The sequence below is a fragment of the Salvia hispanica genome, chromosome 1 (assembly GCF_029641045.1).
Source record: "Salvia hispanica isolate PSC_SH4W2 chromosome 1, Shi_PSC_v1, whole genome shotgun sequence".
Classification (NCBI taxonomy): domain Eukaryota; kingdom Viridiplantae; phylum Streptophyta; class Magnoliopsida; order Lamiales; family Lamiaceae; genus Salvia; species Salvia hispanica.
Window position 1 is genome coordinate 14,481,347 of NC_142692.1, and position 13,255 is coordinate 14,494,601.

Consider the following 13,255-nt stretch of genomic DNA (forward strand, 5'->3'; position numbering starts at 1 on the left):
TGAAGGGTTCAGGGTTTAAGGTTATATTATCCTTCTGACCTGCTTGCCTTCTCTCTCCCACAATCGCCATTACCAACAACCACAAATCGTTGGAGTTTGTGGTAAACTCAGGATTATATTTCTACCACATTTTTCTTCGATTCTACTTGTCTCGGCCTAGATCTGCTATAAACCCCAAAAAAAGGTATTTTCCTGTTTTTTTTTTTTTTGTTATTTTGGGATCTGATCGTTTCGTTTGTTAATTTTCTGTAATTTTTGTCTCATTGTTTGTGCAATTCGATCTTCTGTTGTTGTTTGTATTGATTAGCTTCTTCTATATGTGATGTTTTTGAAAAGAAAAAAAAATCAGTAATTTCTTCACATTTGAATGTTGAATGAAATGTCGAATTGGAATGGCCTTGTAGAATTCCATTATTTCTTCATTCATATTCTACAAAAATATGACCTTGGTTCTATCATTAGATAATTATAGATTCGGTAGAGGAATACGGAGGTGAAGGAGGAAACATTTAGGATAAGTGTGAATTGGAAATTCAAGTTTTATCTATCACTTTATTGTTGCTTCTGATGTGTTCTCCCCCTCCCCCAAGAGTAGTGATTGGGCTTGAGATTATAGTCGTTTAAAATTGATCACTCTAGCAATTCTAACCCTTGTGGACCTTTGATAGTTTGAGCTCTCAAAAGATGTAAATAGGCCTGACTTCATCAAGTGTGGGCAGACTTTTGCCTTTGTCTTTTTCCAAATCTTGTGCATTTAAGATCCTATTCTTCAAATAGTTGATGTCCTCTGACAATGGTTTGTAATAATTGTGGCTTATAATGTAAAGAGTTTTGCATTGTTCTGTTATTGGTTACTCAGTTGGTTCCTTACAATCTCATTTTCTGTTCATTTTAAGCACTATTGCCTGTATGGTTTTAAAAGAGTTACTTTTCCGTTTTCTGTTTCCTTGGCTCTTACCTATTATTTTTGTATTTCATTTGGTATTCTCTGGTTTTATTCATGGTACTTGCAATTAAGTTCTGTTTTTCAGCATAGTGCTCATTACTATTATATGAACTGTTCTAGCTACTGGTTGGCAAAAAATAACAAATGTAAATGTAAGGGGTGATAGAGTTGATTGCCAAGTTATTGATCAGCCTTTTTGCTATTAGAGTCATAAAAACCCAATTTTTTTCTTTCTTTTTCATCCATTATAAATTTCTTTTTTTGCATGATTTACTACTCTATTAATATATTCTGTTTATTGCATTAGGTGCTCTTCTAAGCCAATTATACTTTTACTGTCGACTCTTACTTGACACTATTGTCCCAAAATTCTGGATCTACCTTTTCAACCCAAAGTCCAGGTCTAGATTCATGAAGCAAGAATCAGTTTTTTTTTTAATATAGGGTGGCGGAATTCATGGAAGACGACAAGGGGTCTTCCTCCGCCGCACAGGGCGGAATGACGATTCTAGAATGCGCGAAATATATCCAGAAAAGTTTCAGAAGTAATTCTCTACTACTTTTATTGTTGCTGCTTGTGAGCTCCACACTCATATATATTTGTACATGTTGCAGATCCAACGGTGAAATTTCTGATGGAGAAATTGGAGGAATCTGGATGCGGCATCGAAAAGAATTTCATAAAGGCCACCCATTGCGTGGAGGATTGCTCCGGTGGATTCACCAGGGGATCTGGGGTGTGTATGTCAATTGAAAATCCTAATTTTGCAATCTATACTACTACTAGTGTATGAATCGAAACAAATTTGAATCGTGATTTGGATTAGATTGTAGTGTGCCATAACACTTGCAATTTCAAGATCAAGTGGAGCAAGTGATGATTCACGAGCTCATTCACGCTTACGATGACTGTCGTAGTGCTAATCTTGACTGGGACAACTGCGCTCATCATGCCTGCAGTGAGGTCATTCACTTTTAAACAAACTTGATTAGGAATTGCTTTGTCATTATTTGAATTTGAATTTGAATTTGTTGGAGCAGATTCGAGCTAGTCATCTGAGTGGAAACTGCCATTATAAATATGAGCTTCTCCGTGGTTATGTAAAGATGAGGGGTCATGAGCCTGTGAGTTTCATCTTCACTATATGTGGCCATTATGTTTTCTGAATTATCGATATAATACGTGTTTTTGGCTTATAGGAATGTGTGAAGCGAAGAGCGATGCAGTCGGTAACTGCAAACCCAAACTGCTCCGAAGTAGCAGCAAAGGAGGCAATTGAAGCTGTGTGGAGTACTTGTTATAACGACACAAAACCCTTCGATAGAGCTCCTTGACATGAATGTCGCTTGATGATTTCTCACTTATCCTCGTCGGAAATTATAATGTTTTTCTTGCTTTCAGCATCATTGATGATGTAAAGTTCTTGGTGTACTATGTGATAATAAAAATTACATGCTAAAGGAGTATGTTAATTGCCAAAACTCATAAATTGTTGACATTATTTGGAGTTTCGAGCTTATGGTAGGTAGCAATTACATATGCTAATCATTTTTTGTTTCTCCACTTCTCTGTATAAATCTTATGTTGTAGATGCTTGAGAATTTAATGGTGTTATTCTAGCATGCCAATTGTTTAAAACCGATCAACCCAACTCATCAAACTGTCTTAACAAAAGATTTGGTGACACTATCAGAATGATAAATAAATTAGAAATATATTGATGCAAACAATCAACTGTTGCTGATTGAGAAAAAAAGCTAGTATTTTCTGAAAATAGGGAAAGTACAAATCTAGCACAAGATCTTGGACCAAGCCACAAATAATGATGCTGGTGGCACAATTCCTTAAGCCGATGGTCCGGGGCCTAATAGCAATGGTGCTTCCTTCTCCCCATTACAAAAATGGTATAAATCAACTGAGATTTCGCGAAGATTGCCCAACATTTGAATGATGTTGAGTTCGACTTCAATGATGGCTGTTAGAAGGTTTTCCAAACACTGAAGAACAAGCTCATTTAAGCACCCGTGATAGTGGCTCCAGACTGGAGCCAACCTTTCGAAATCATGTGTGATGCAAGTGACCACGTGGTCGGAGCAGTCCTTGGCCAGCACAATGGAAAGGAGCCATGTGATCTATTATGCCTCGAGGACATTAAATCAAGCTCAAGGAAATTATGATACAACGGAGAAGGAGCAGCTATACGCCTTTGAGAAATTCAAAGCCTATCTGCTTGGGTCAAAAATCATAGTGTACACTGATCATGCAACTTTGAAATATCTATTGTCCGGAAAGAAAGTGAAGCCCAAACTTATTTGGTGGGTTTTGCTGCTGCAAGAGTTTGATTGAGAAGTCAAAGACAAGAAAGGAACCGAAAACAAGGTGGCAGACCATCTAAGTCGGATAGTTCAGTGAGGAGAACATACTGAGATTGATGATGCCTTCCTAGAAGAGCAGTTGTACGTTGTCCAGGCGAATGCCTTGATCAACTTTGTACTAAGAGGACAACCAGATGAAGGGCGGAGGAAGGATGCATCAAACATAGAGCCATGGTATGCCGACATAATCAACGACCTCACCACTGGCGAACTTCCTTCCTCATTGGTCATATCCACTGCCCAACGTCAAAAGATCAAGAGTGAGAGCAAGTACACCCTCTATCCCTTGCTAAGCGATTCATATTCCTTTTTGAGACGTTCCAAGATAAGCGAGTCATTTCCTTTTTTGACATTCTCTCTATTACTTTATTTTCTCCCTTACTTGATTCATTCTCCACTTTACTAACAAAATCCTGTGCCGAAAAGAATTGTCTCACTTAGCAAGAAACATTTTGGGCCAAAAAAACCAACAAGGAAGGTCCTTGACTCAGGATTACTTTGGCCCACAATATATAGGATGCCTTCGAATACTGTAAAGAGATGTCCAAGGTGCTATATGATGTAGAACCCCAAGTCTTACAAATCACTTCAAAACATTGTTTACAACAAAATAGGATGTAATATACAAAAATTATTAACATAAATCGAAATGATGGTGAAAATTTACCTAAAAACTTAAAAATGGCAATGGAAGTGAAAAAATTGGTACTACTAGTTTTTGCTCAGGGGGAGTGGAAAGGGACGTACAAATTCGTTTCTTTCCATAGTGGAGTAGAATGATATGCGTCTACGCTATACAAAGTCGCATCTCTTGTTGAGAAAAGCGTGTTACCTTATTTCGAAAGTAAAAAACCTAGCCCAAATACTAAATACTTTTTGTATATTAATTAATATAACAAGAATTTTGCCTTTTCTTCTCTCCCAACACACACAAGCAAACCCCAGTTCGTAACTAGTCCCCACTCCCCATGATTCAAAGACTAATTTGAGACCTAATTTTGAAGGTCCGTGCGCATTAATGGAGTTTCCCTTGCTTTCGAAGCTTCTTGCGAACATTTTTTAGGTCTGAAATTGGAGTTTCATTTTTACCTTTTTCTTCTCTGCTAATGTGAACGTATTGTTGAGAGTGAAGCACAGTTTATGTAGAACGCAATTGAGATTTAGCACTTGAAATTGATTTATATATAATGCTAGGTTTATTTCTGTTACGAAATTGAGTTTATGTTGGATTCTTGTGATAGGTTATGTAATTTACAGTTTCAATGATTGTTCCCCTTTCAGTTATATTAATGTGGTTCAAGTAAATTCACTAAATGGTTGCAAGATTTGTCAGTTACTTTTCATTTCATAATGAGAGTGTTTAATGTGTTATATTGGTTTGTATGCAGGGCATGCCTGCTTAAAACCACAATTAAAATGAATGGCTATAATCCAGTAGAGCAAACTGTGAACGAAATTCTTCGTGCAATCAATCCCTCGAAAGAAGATTGGACGATTAGATTTCATATTATAAATGAGGTCCGAGCTGTTATTGAATCCATAGAAAGTTTGAGAGGTATTTAACGCTTCATTACTGCTTTTATGTAATCCACCACTTGAGGTCTGTTACTACACTTACTTATTGTTCTTGTGTAAGGAAAGGGACCCATAATAATGAACTTTGTATCTGCAAAGAGGATAGAGTGTAGTTTATATCAGAAAGAGTAGAATTTGAGCTCAATTGGAGCAAAAATACACTAGTTCTTTCAATAATCACCTCCATTTTTTATGAAGCTCGACTATTTGCTGTATATCTTCTGTCTAAATGCTCTTTCTCAGCTTCCCTAATAGTTGAATTATGAACTCTAGTGAAGTTTATGATGTACTGTAAATGTAGGAAACATGCTTAAATCACTAAAAGAAGTTGGAATTGATGTCATACACTAACACAATACATTGCATCAGTCCAGATAAACAGCTGCAAAATCTCCCAAATCTATTTTCGCCGGATCATCTAGGATATCGAATGTTGTTTTGGGTGATTTTATAATTTTTATTGTCATTTCTTCAATTAATGGAAAAAAATGGAAAAGCTCGATCTTTTGAGAATCATTCTTTGATTGAAAGTTTGAAACTAATGACTAATAGACTAATAAAGACATATGATCTTTTCATAATTATTTTCATGTGGATGATATGTTGCTCAGTGTAAATATATTTTGATATGGAGTGAGGAGTGAATTAGCGCGGGAAGCACGGGGTTGTTTGGCCTACTGAATCGGCAGATGCAGAGAAATGAGAAGGCCGGATCAGGAGAGCAGGTGGAAGAGCATATCTCGGCAGTCTCCCATGAGTTTATCATAGTTGTTAGTCAAGTCCTATTTTCTTGAGTTTGTTATAGTTGTTAGTTAGTCTCTATTTTATTGTGCTTAGATCGTCTATATAAAGTGAGAGCTGAAAATCGTCTTGGAGAATCATAATATAGGCGATCTAAGCACAATAAAATAGGGACTGACCAACAACTATAACAAACTTAAGAAAATAGGAACTAACTAACAATTTTAACAAACTAATGAGAGATTGCCGAGATATGCTCTTCCACCTATTCTCCTGATCCGGCCTTCTCATTCCTCCGCATCTTCTGATTCAGTTGGCCAAACAACCTCGCGCTTCCCGCGCTAATACACTCTCCACCCCGTTTCATATTTGTCCTGTATTGTCTCTGATCTCACTGTCTTAAGAACTTTCATCTTGTAAAATTATTATACCTTTTTGGTCAGGAGGCTGTAAAATTTTCTAGTCTCTGATTACACATGTTGTGATCATTAGCTTAGTTCTGTTAAAACTATAAATAGATTTTCTTCATATTTTATTGCTCTTCTAAGATGCTGTTTAAAAAAGAAAGGACTTCATATCCTAGAGGAAGGTAGGAAGCTTGCTGAGTAAATAGGAAAAACCACTCAGCTGCTTGTGTGTCACTGTCAAGTGTGGTTTATTAGTGAGAGAGTTTAAATTAGAAATTACAAGTAAAGGCATCTGGATGCATATTTCCTCACTAATTACTAATTATGAACACTATCAATCATCAACTGGTACTCATAAGTATTATAGGCTTATACCTTAAAACAGCAAAAAGTATTTCTTGCACCTCTTCTATTACTTAAAACTCATTAGATTATCTTAGGGCCTTCACAGTTTATAGATATACCAAAGAAGTCTGCTTATGAAATGTGTAAATCTCTTGCTGACAACATACTTCTAATGATGTGTGCTTAAAAATGTTGGAGCAGGTGCAACTGTAGAACCATATGGATCTTTTGTTTCCAACCTCTTTACAAAATGGGGAGATATAGATATATCCATTGAGTTGCTAAATGGTTTATATATTTCTTCTCCTGGAAGGAAACACAAACAAAGCTTGCTAGCGGATATCATAAAAGCTCTGAGAAAAAAAGGTTAACTACTAGTGCAAGTTGAAATGCCACTCTTCTTAATTATGTGCCTTAATGTACTACAAGCATTTTAATACACCCTTTTATGCAAAATATGTAAATCATACTACTAATTCTGTTTATTTATTTTATTTACTTTTCTTGGTAATTGGTACACATCTGATTTCTTTAATATTTGAAGTTTAATGGTACCCGTTGCTATAGATATTGGACTGGCTGACCTTAATACTAAGAGGGTGTTTATTTAAAAATGCTGAAAAATTGTGATAGTATTAGATTATGGGGGAGAAAGCGTTGCTTATTGATGTCAAATTGGGTGAAAAATTACGTGACTGAAATTTGGTGTCTGATGCAAGGATTTATAAAATGGGCAGAATCTCCAAATAAACAGATACTGATGCTAGGTTTAGTAGTTGTGACCCATAACCTTTTGCTTTAGTTTAGTAGCTATGACCTATAATTTTTTTCCTTTCTTTTAGGTGGATATCGCAGGCTAAAGTTTATCTCCAATGCAAGGGTACCTATTGTGAAGTTTGAGGGGAGCTTTAACATCTCATGTGACCTTTCAGTCAACAACTTAAGTGGGCAAATGAAGTCAAAAATATTATTCTGGATCACTGGGATCGATAGCCGCTTCCGTGATCTGGTTCTACTGGCAAGTTTCTATGACATTGTGATGAATCTGAAGCATAGTGTCAAGGTCAAAACTTTATTTAAAATCTCTTTGGGCAGGTCAAGGAATGGGCCAAAACTCATCATATCAATGATTCGAAATCTGGAACTTTGAATTCGTATTGTCTAAGTCTGCTTGTGCTTTTTCATTTTCAGGTAACTTCTGTGCCAAGTTGACTTTAGCTAAGTATTGGTCAATAATCACTTAGGGTTTCTTGGAGGTTGGCAATAATATAAAAAGAAGTTCAAATACCTATGGTAGTGATATTAAGTTGATTAAAACTTATAGTTATAGAAGCAAGAACTTCCAAAAAGTAAGAGAGATGTTAGAGGTCATAGATTACTTAATTTGACATTTTTATCTTGTTATCTTAACCATTTTCTCATATCTTACAGACTTTGGAACCTGCTATATTACCTCCTCTTGTAGAAATATATCCAGGGAATATGGCTGACGACCTTACAGGTACCACTGAACAGGGTTTTGTTTATGAGTTTGTTCAACATGTGTTGCTCATTTACTCTTTGAATAATAGCTTCTAAACATGATATCACCTACAGCTTCTGATTTGGACTTATTATGTGTCATTAATTTGAATCATTACGAATGACGCTCATATACTTGAATTACTTTTCTGAAGGTGTGCGAGCTGTTGCAGAAAAAAATATTGAAGATACTTGTGCTGTAAACATTAAAAAAATTTGGGCAGATAGGTCAAGAGCGATCAACCGGAGCTCTTTGTCCGAGCTCTTCCTTTCCTTCCTTGCAAAGGTTATTAAAGTACTTGCTTTTTAATTATAAATCATTATTTGGTAAAGTTTCCAATTTCTGGTTTTAACATCTTATAGAGAACAAACATGAACTGCCCACTGTTTGTATCATAAAAGTTAGTCCAATTGTATTGACAGGGTTTTCATCCCTTTGCACCTTCAGTTTTCTGATATTTGTTCAAGAGCTTCTACACAAGGTATCAATCCATATATGGGGCATGCGGAGGATATTAACATCAACATGAGATGGCTGCCTAAAACCTATGCATTATTTGTAATCTCTCTCTGCCTCTCTCAAAAACAACACACAATCACATGTCAGTAGCAGAGTGTGTGATGCATCCAGAGTTTAAAATATTATCATTCTCATCCTCCCTTTTTCGTCCCCTTTGCTTTTAGGTTGAAGATCCCTTTGAGCAGCCAGCTAATACAGCTAGGACAGTCAGCAGCGATCAATTAATAAAGATTGCAGAAGCAATTCAGGTGACTCATCAAATGCTTCTCTCGCCAAATCAATATCAAGCTTCTCTTTTTTCAGTTTTGGTGGGGCCGCATCTATCATGGTTAGAAAGGAGAGCATTTGTATCAACTTCAACAACGCAGCAATCTACATCAACAACATCTATTAGCAGGAATGCACCTTTTAACAGGAATACTCCTATTAGCAGGAATGGCGTTAAGACACGACCAGAGAGAAAGCAGCCGCCTTTGCAGACACTGCAGAAGTCTCCTGACAAAGTAGTGGATAAACCTCAAAATGGGGAAAGCAATGGATCTAATCATGCATCTACAAGTCAGAAACAGCAAGTTTGGAGGCCAAGATCTGAGCCCAAAGCAGAAAAAAACAGTTCAGGTGACTGAGTCTATATTTTGCTTGCCAAGACCACTCTTTTTTGAGAGCACGGATCGGACTTTGTCTCTGTTGGTGGGTGGAAAGCAATATCGCGTTAAAAGACTGAATTTCATGTCTGTCATCTTTAATGAAAATCTATGCCAGGCATGTTCATTTTTGTTTGTATACCATGCAAAAATAATTTGAATGCGACACATGCAAAGCTCAGTTCCAATGGCTAGTGGAAAACTGATGTTTTGTTAGTGCTGAAAGCAATCTGGTGTGTCAAAACAATTGTTGAGCATGAACTTTTGCTACTTAAGCATTTGAGAAGATTTATGAAACAATTAAATACTCCACGTTGCTTAGACGAGTGGGTTTAATAACGAAATAAAAGATAAAAAGAGAAACAGGCAACTTGTGCAAGTGTTAACAGAAAACAGAAGAAGGTAAATCATTAGGTTGACATGGGTATTTGGAGAGATGATCATATAAAAGGGGCAACCTTCTTGTTACATAAAAATCTCAATCATCTCGACTATATCGACTAGTATACTAGTAATACAAAAAAATGACGAGAGGAAGGGAGAGCAACGAGTTCAAAATGCCAGTGCATTATCCGAGATACAGCAAAAGAGAGTACCAAGAAATGCCGGAGTGGATGGTGGACCGCCTTCTAGCAGAGTACGGGCTGCCCGCCCATGGAGATCTCATGCAGAAACGGCATTTCGCTATGGGGGCTTTCCTCTGGCCTATTGCCAACAACACCCCTTCTCTTCACAAGAAAAATGTCTGAGGAATATCTATCTTTTTATTCTGTTTGTTTTTTAACAATAATGCTTGCTACTTGATGTGTGCACATGAATAATCAAGATCCATATTAAGTAATGTACGCAAATTGTCACTTTTATCATACCCTTTTTGCAAGGTTCAAGGAAGATTGGTAGTACTAGAAAGAGCAGACTAATCAAGACTAATCAAGGACACTAATATTAAACTGTGCTTAGTTGTCAATCATTAGAGTAGATTGAGTAATGCAAATACAAAAATAGACTACTATAGACATAAACGAGCCTTAGTTCCCATGTCTTCAATTTGCATCCACAGCGCTAGCCCCTTCTTTGCACCCGGCGGCCATTAGGATTCACGGATTCTGCTACACCATCTGCAGCTGCCAAATCCAGCGCGAAGATGCTGCTGCTGCTCCTTTTCTTACCTGATACGAGATTTGGCTTCTCATCTGCCAACGCCACTGTTTCCAGCAACTCCGACAACAGTGAGGGACAGCTCTGTTCCAAGTGCTCGAACCCTTCTGATTTCATCACCACTGTAACAGTAAACCAAGCCATTAATACTCTGCTAAATCAATACGAAACCATCATTCTTGGAATTTGGGGGGAGGTTCTGGAGGTAACACAGTACACTGTAATTTTGACATCTCCTCAATGATGTCTGGAGATGCTGTTCCTGAACAATGGATACGAACTAATGAGGTTTCTGCAGAAATGGGTTGATTCTCATATTTTCACTAATTTGGCCCACTTATAATACTTGTCCTGCTATCCACACATCAAAGAACACTACCCCAAAAAAAAGCATCAACTCCAAACATATATACATCTTAAACAATCTGCATCGACCCAAACACCCGCAATTTGTTCACTTCCCTGCAAATGAATCATGCAAGCAAAAGCAATAAAGCAAAATCTTGGAGCCATGGCCTTTTGAGCATCCATATTAAGTATGTGTTCATGCAAATTACAGAAATCGGACATACAGAGAAAATGATGATTAATGTTCTCATGAAAAATATTACATTGCACAAAATGTTTCTACAAAATCATCATTGTAAACATAATTTAGCTTCATCAACCCTTTGTAAAATGGTCATGAAGTTTTTTGGTCAGAACTTATTATGATTGAATGCCAAATTGCATCTAGCTTGAAATGTGTGGCAGAAAATAGCTGATTCAGAATTAATGTTCACATAACTACTGCTTAATTGAACCTAAGTCACATTTTAAAGTATTCTAATGTGCAACATCACAAACTTTACTTATCTTTTCTTTTTATATTTCCTTTTCAAGTTCTTTGGATAAAAAACAAAGATGGCCACACAGAAGTGTAATTAAAGCACAGAAGAACAAAAATACCCACCACGGATGGAGAAGACTAATTTCATCAAGAAAATGTCTCCAGATAACGGACTGGAAAATTATAATTGACATAACCTGAAAATTTGCACCGTTCAGATCTATGGACTCCACGCACCTCCCAAGTGTGTAGTGGCAAATTTTAAACATATCGACTTGAGTTGTGCACAGTGATGTTGCTCTGCCAGGGAAAGAGTTGTTGCCACTGTATCAGTGCTTAAATCTTCACACAATTTTGCTTCACATAATAGTTTCAATCTATCTAAACCAAAGCGGTCTGCATCAGCTAATAGATGTTGCATCATGATCGTAGAAGAAGTAGGCGTGGAATCAACATTTTCAGTGAAATCAGGAAGTTCGTTGGAGTAGACAAAATGTAGCAAAGCCTGCAGACAATTAACCACAATAATTTCACTGAGTAAACTCATAAAGAAGTAAAGAGACCGAAGAGTTGCACGTTATTTGCAATACATTTCCTAAAAAACCCCAGTCACATCCAAAAGGATTGTAAACAGAAGCCTTGGGATATCAAAATCAAGATTCCAGGTAGCTGAGAATTATGATAGTATAATCTTAGAAAAGGCTCAACCTAGATATTATGGATTTAATTAACCTAATTTGTCATAAAAAACACCTCACAACTAGGCCTAAGGCACATGAAAGAAATTGCTTTCCATTTAGAGAAGCAGCCAGCTATGTCTTGAACCAAATTCTATAAGAATCCATGACAGCAATATGAAAATAACCATTCAACAGAAATTACAAAAAAAAAACTTAGTTCATGCCTAGCATCAAACTATATGATATTGTTCATTAAACATGAACTTCCCATAGGAACTGTCAAAGAATATTGTGAGAATATGGTAATCCAATACAACACACAAGAAGATTGCTTTTCCCTAAGAAATTGAAGCTAATTTGGAACAAAATTGGAAGAACAAACTCGTGCGCAACTTTAGACTAACGTTACAAGAGGAAGTAACAACCTTGAAGATGGATGGTTCAACATCATGGAGTTCCAGCTTGTCACTATTAGGATTTCCAACAAGTCCAAAGAATTGAGCTCTAAATACTGGAGAACGGGCAGCAAGTACTAACTTATGCGCCTTGAATGACTCATTCCCAACTTGGAAAACTACGTCACAACCAAGTTCAGTATCCAGCAAATGCTTCAGACTCTGTCCCATATTCGATGGAGGGACGTGAACACTAAAAAATTTCGGTCCCTCAAGGCGCGTCCGGACGACTCCCACAGTGCAATGCATGGAAAGACAATCATCCTTGAGAAAATCAGAAGTTTCCAAGGCACTCCTTCTGAAAAACCGCTTATAACCCCTAAAAAAAACACAAATAGATTGGTAACACTACAAATGTAATCAAGATTTCTCCTTTCACATAAAATTAAGAATTTACCACATGCTTCCTCTGTACTTGAGGGTATAAGGGCCGCTGTCGAGCGCCCGATCGAAATGGCTATGGACCTTGTGCTTGGCCTTGCCGCTCTGATCCAGAAGAGCGAGCTCAAAGAGGGCCCTGACATCGGTGCCCTCGCTGGCTAAGGCGATGAAAACGGAGACGTAGGCGGAGGAATCGTCGGGGTTTTTGCCGTCGGGGTAGAAGTAAATCGCCCAATCGTAGCCTCCGATGGTGAAAGTGTGGGAAGAAACGTACTTTCCGGGGCCCATTCCCTTGGCGAGAGAGTAGCCGCGGATGGTGAAGTGGTGTGTGCCATTCACCGTCTCATTGATGGAGCTGGAATCGGTGGAGTCGAGCACGATCATTTCATTGAAAAACACAAGCACAAGATTCAATTGAGTGAGAATTTGGAGGATTTAGGTTAACTTCATCAATTCAGCTACCACTCTATCTGAATACACGGACCTTTCTAAATTTTCCTAATTCAATTCAATATTCATGCATAATTGTAACATAAAAAAATCTTATAACTCAGATCGCTCAAATGACAAATGATCGAGAGGTTATGTATATATACTACAAGTAATTATGCATAATAATGCATGATAATAAAAAATTAATGTGTGATAATGAGAAAAGACTCTTCAAAATTCTGCAA

The 13,255-nt window shown here is 37.2% G+C and overlaps 2 protein-coding genes and 1 pseudogene across 9 annotated transcripts; 2 read left to right on the forward strand and 1 right to left on the reverse strand.

Moving 5' to 3' along the window:
- On the forward strand, nt 1–2,457 carry LOC125223400 (mitochondrial inner membrane protease ATP23-like; annotated as a pseudogene). Its single transcript, XR_016130264.1, has 6 exons — nt 1–184; nt 1,254–1,491; nt 1,562–1,691; nt 1,781–1,910; nt 1,988–2,071; nt 2,147–2,457. The product of XR_016130264.1 is annotated as a mitochondrial inner membrane protease ATP23-like (transcript).
- Nucleotides 2,458–4,230: 1,773 nt separating this feature from the next.
- Nucleotides 4,231–9,380, forward strand: LOC125221593 (protein HESO1-like). Of its 3 annotated transcripts, none has more exons than XM_048123732.2 (9): nt 4,231–4,385; nt 4,711–4,877; nt 6,592–6,756; nt 7,233–7,408; nt 7,486–7,581; nt 7,822–7,891; nt 8,067–8,197; nt 8,360–8,470; nt 8,596–9,380. In XM_048123732.2, exons 2-9 carry the CDS (start codon nt 4,739–4,741, stop codon nt 9,055–9,057), a joined length of 1,350 nt encoding a protein of 449 aa, XP_047979689.1. In that variant the 5' UTR covers nt 4,231–4,385; nt 4,711–4,738; the 3' UTR covers nt 9,058–9,380. The 3 variants fall into 3 exon arrangements, with proteins under 3 accessions (XP_047979689.1, XP_047979692.1, XP_088914716.1); XM_089058590.1 differs by having other exon boundaries at nt 4,233–4,326; XM_048123735.2 differs by lacking the exon at nt 6,592–6,756.
- A 612-nt stretch (nt 9,381–9,992) lies between these two features.
- Nucleotides 9,993–13,255, reverse strand: LOC125221594 (BTB/POZ and MATH domain-containing protein 3-like). 5 transcript variants are annotated; one of them, XM_048123737.2, is made up of 5 exons: nt 12,595–13,255; nt 12,168–12,516; nt 11,300–11,567; nt 10,451–10,495; nt 9,993–10,355 (listed from the first exon to the last, which is right to left on the reverse strand). In XM_048123737.2, the coding sequence occupies exons 1-5, from the start codon at nt 12,960–12,962 to the stop codon at nt 10,138–10,140; spliced, it is 1,248 nt and encodes a 415-aa protein (XP_047979694.1). In that variant the 5' UTR covers nt 12,963–13,255; the 3' UTR covers nt 9,993–10,137. The 5 variants fall into 5 exon arrangements, 4 of the variants coding, with proteins under 4 accessions (XP_047979694.1, XP_047979695.1, XP_047979696.1 ...); XR_007176388.2 differs by having other exon boundaries at nt 10,265–10,355; nt 11,260–11,567; nt 12,595–13,253; XM_048123738.2 differs by lacking the exon at nt 10,451–10,495 and having other exon boundaries at nt 12,595–13,254.

Bases quoted from the DNA above. Each gene is read 5' to 3' on its own strand.
- LOC125221594 (XM_048123737.2), bottom strand. From the start codon at position 12,962: ATGATCGTGCTCGACTCCACCGATTCCAGCTCCATCAATGAGACGGTG. The intron at 12,517-12,594 runs GTAAATTCTTAA...TGTTTTTTTTAG, and splicing joins AAGTACAGAGGAAGCATGTG to GGGTTATAAGCGGTTTTTCA. The intron at 10,356-10,450 runs GTACTGTGTTAC...TTACTGTTACAG, and splicing joins GGAGATGTCAAAATTACAGT to TGGTGATGAAATCAGAAGGG.
- LOC125221593 (XM_048123732.2), top strand. From the start codon at position 4,739: ATGAATGGCTATAATCCAGTAGAGCAAACTGTGAACGAAATTCTTCGT. The intron at 4,878-6,591 runs GTATTTAACGCT...ATGTTGGAGCAG, and splicing joins ATCCATAGAAAGTTTGAGAG to GTGCAACTGTAGAACCATAT. The intron at 7,409-7,485 runs GCAAGTTTCTAT...CTCTTTGGGCAG, and splicing joins TCCGTGATCTGGTTCTACTG to GTCAAGGAATGGGCCAAAAC.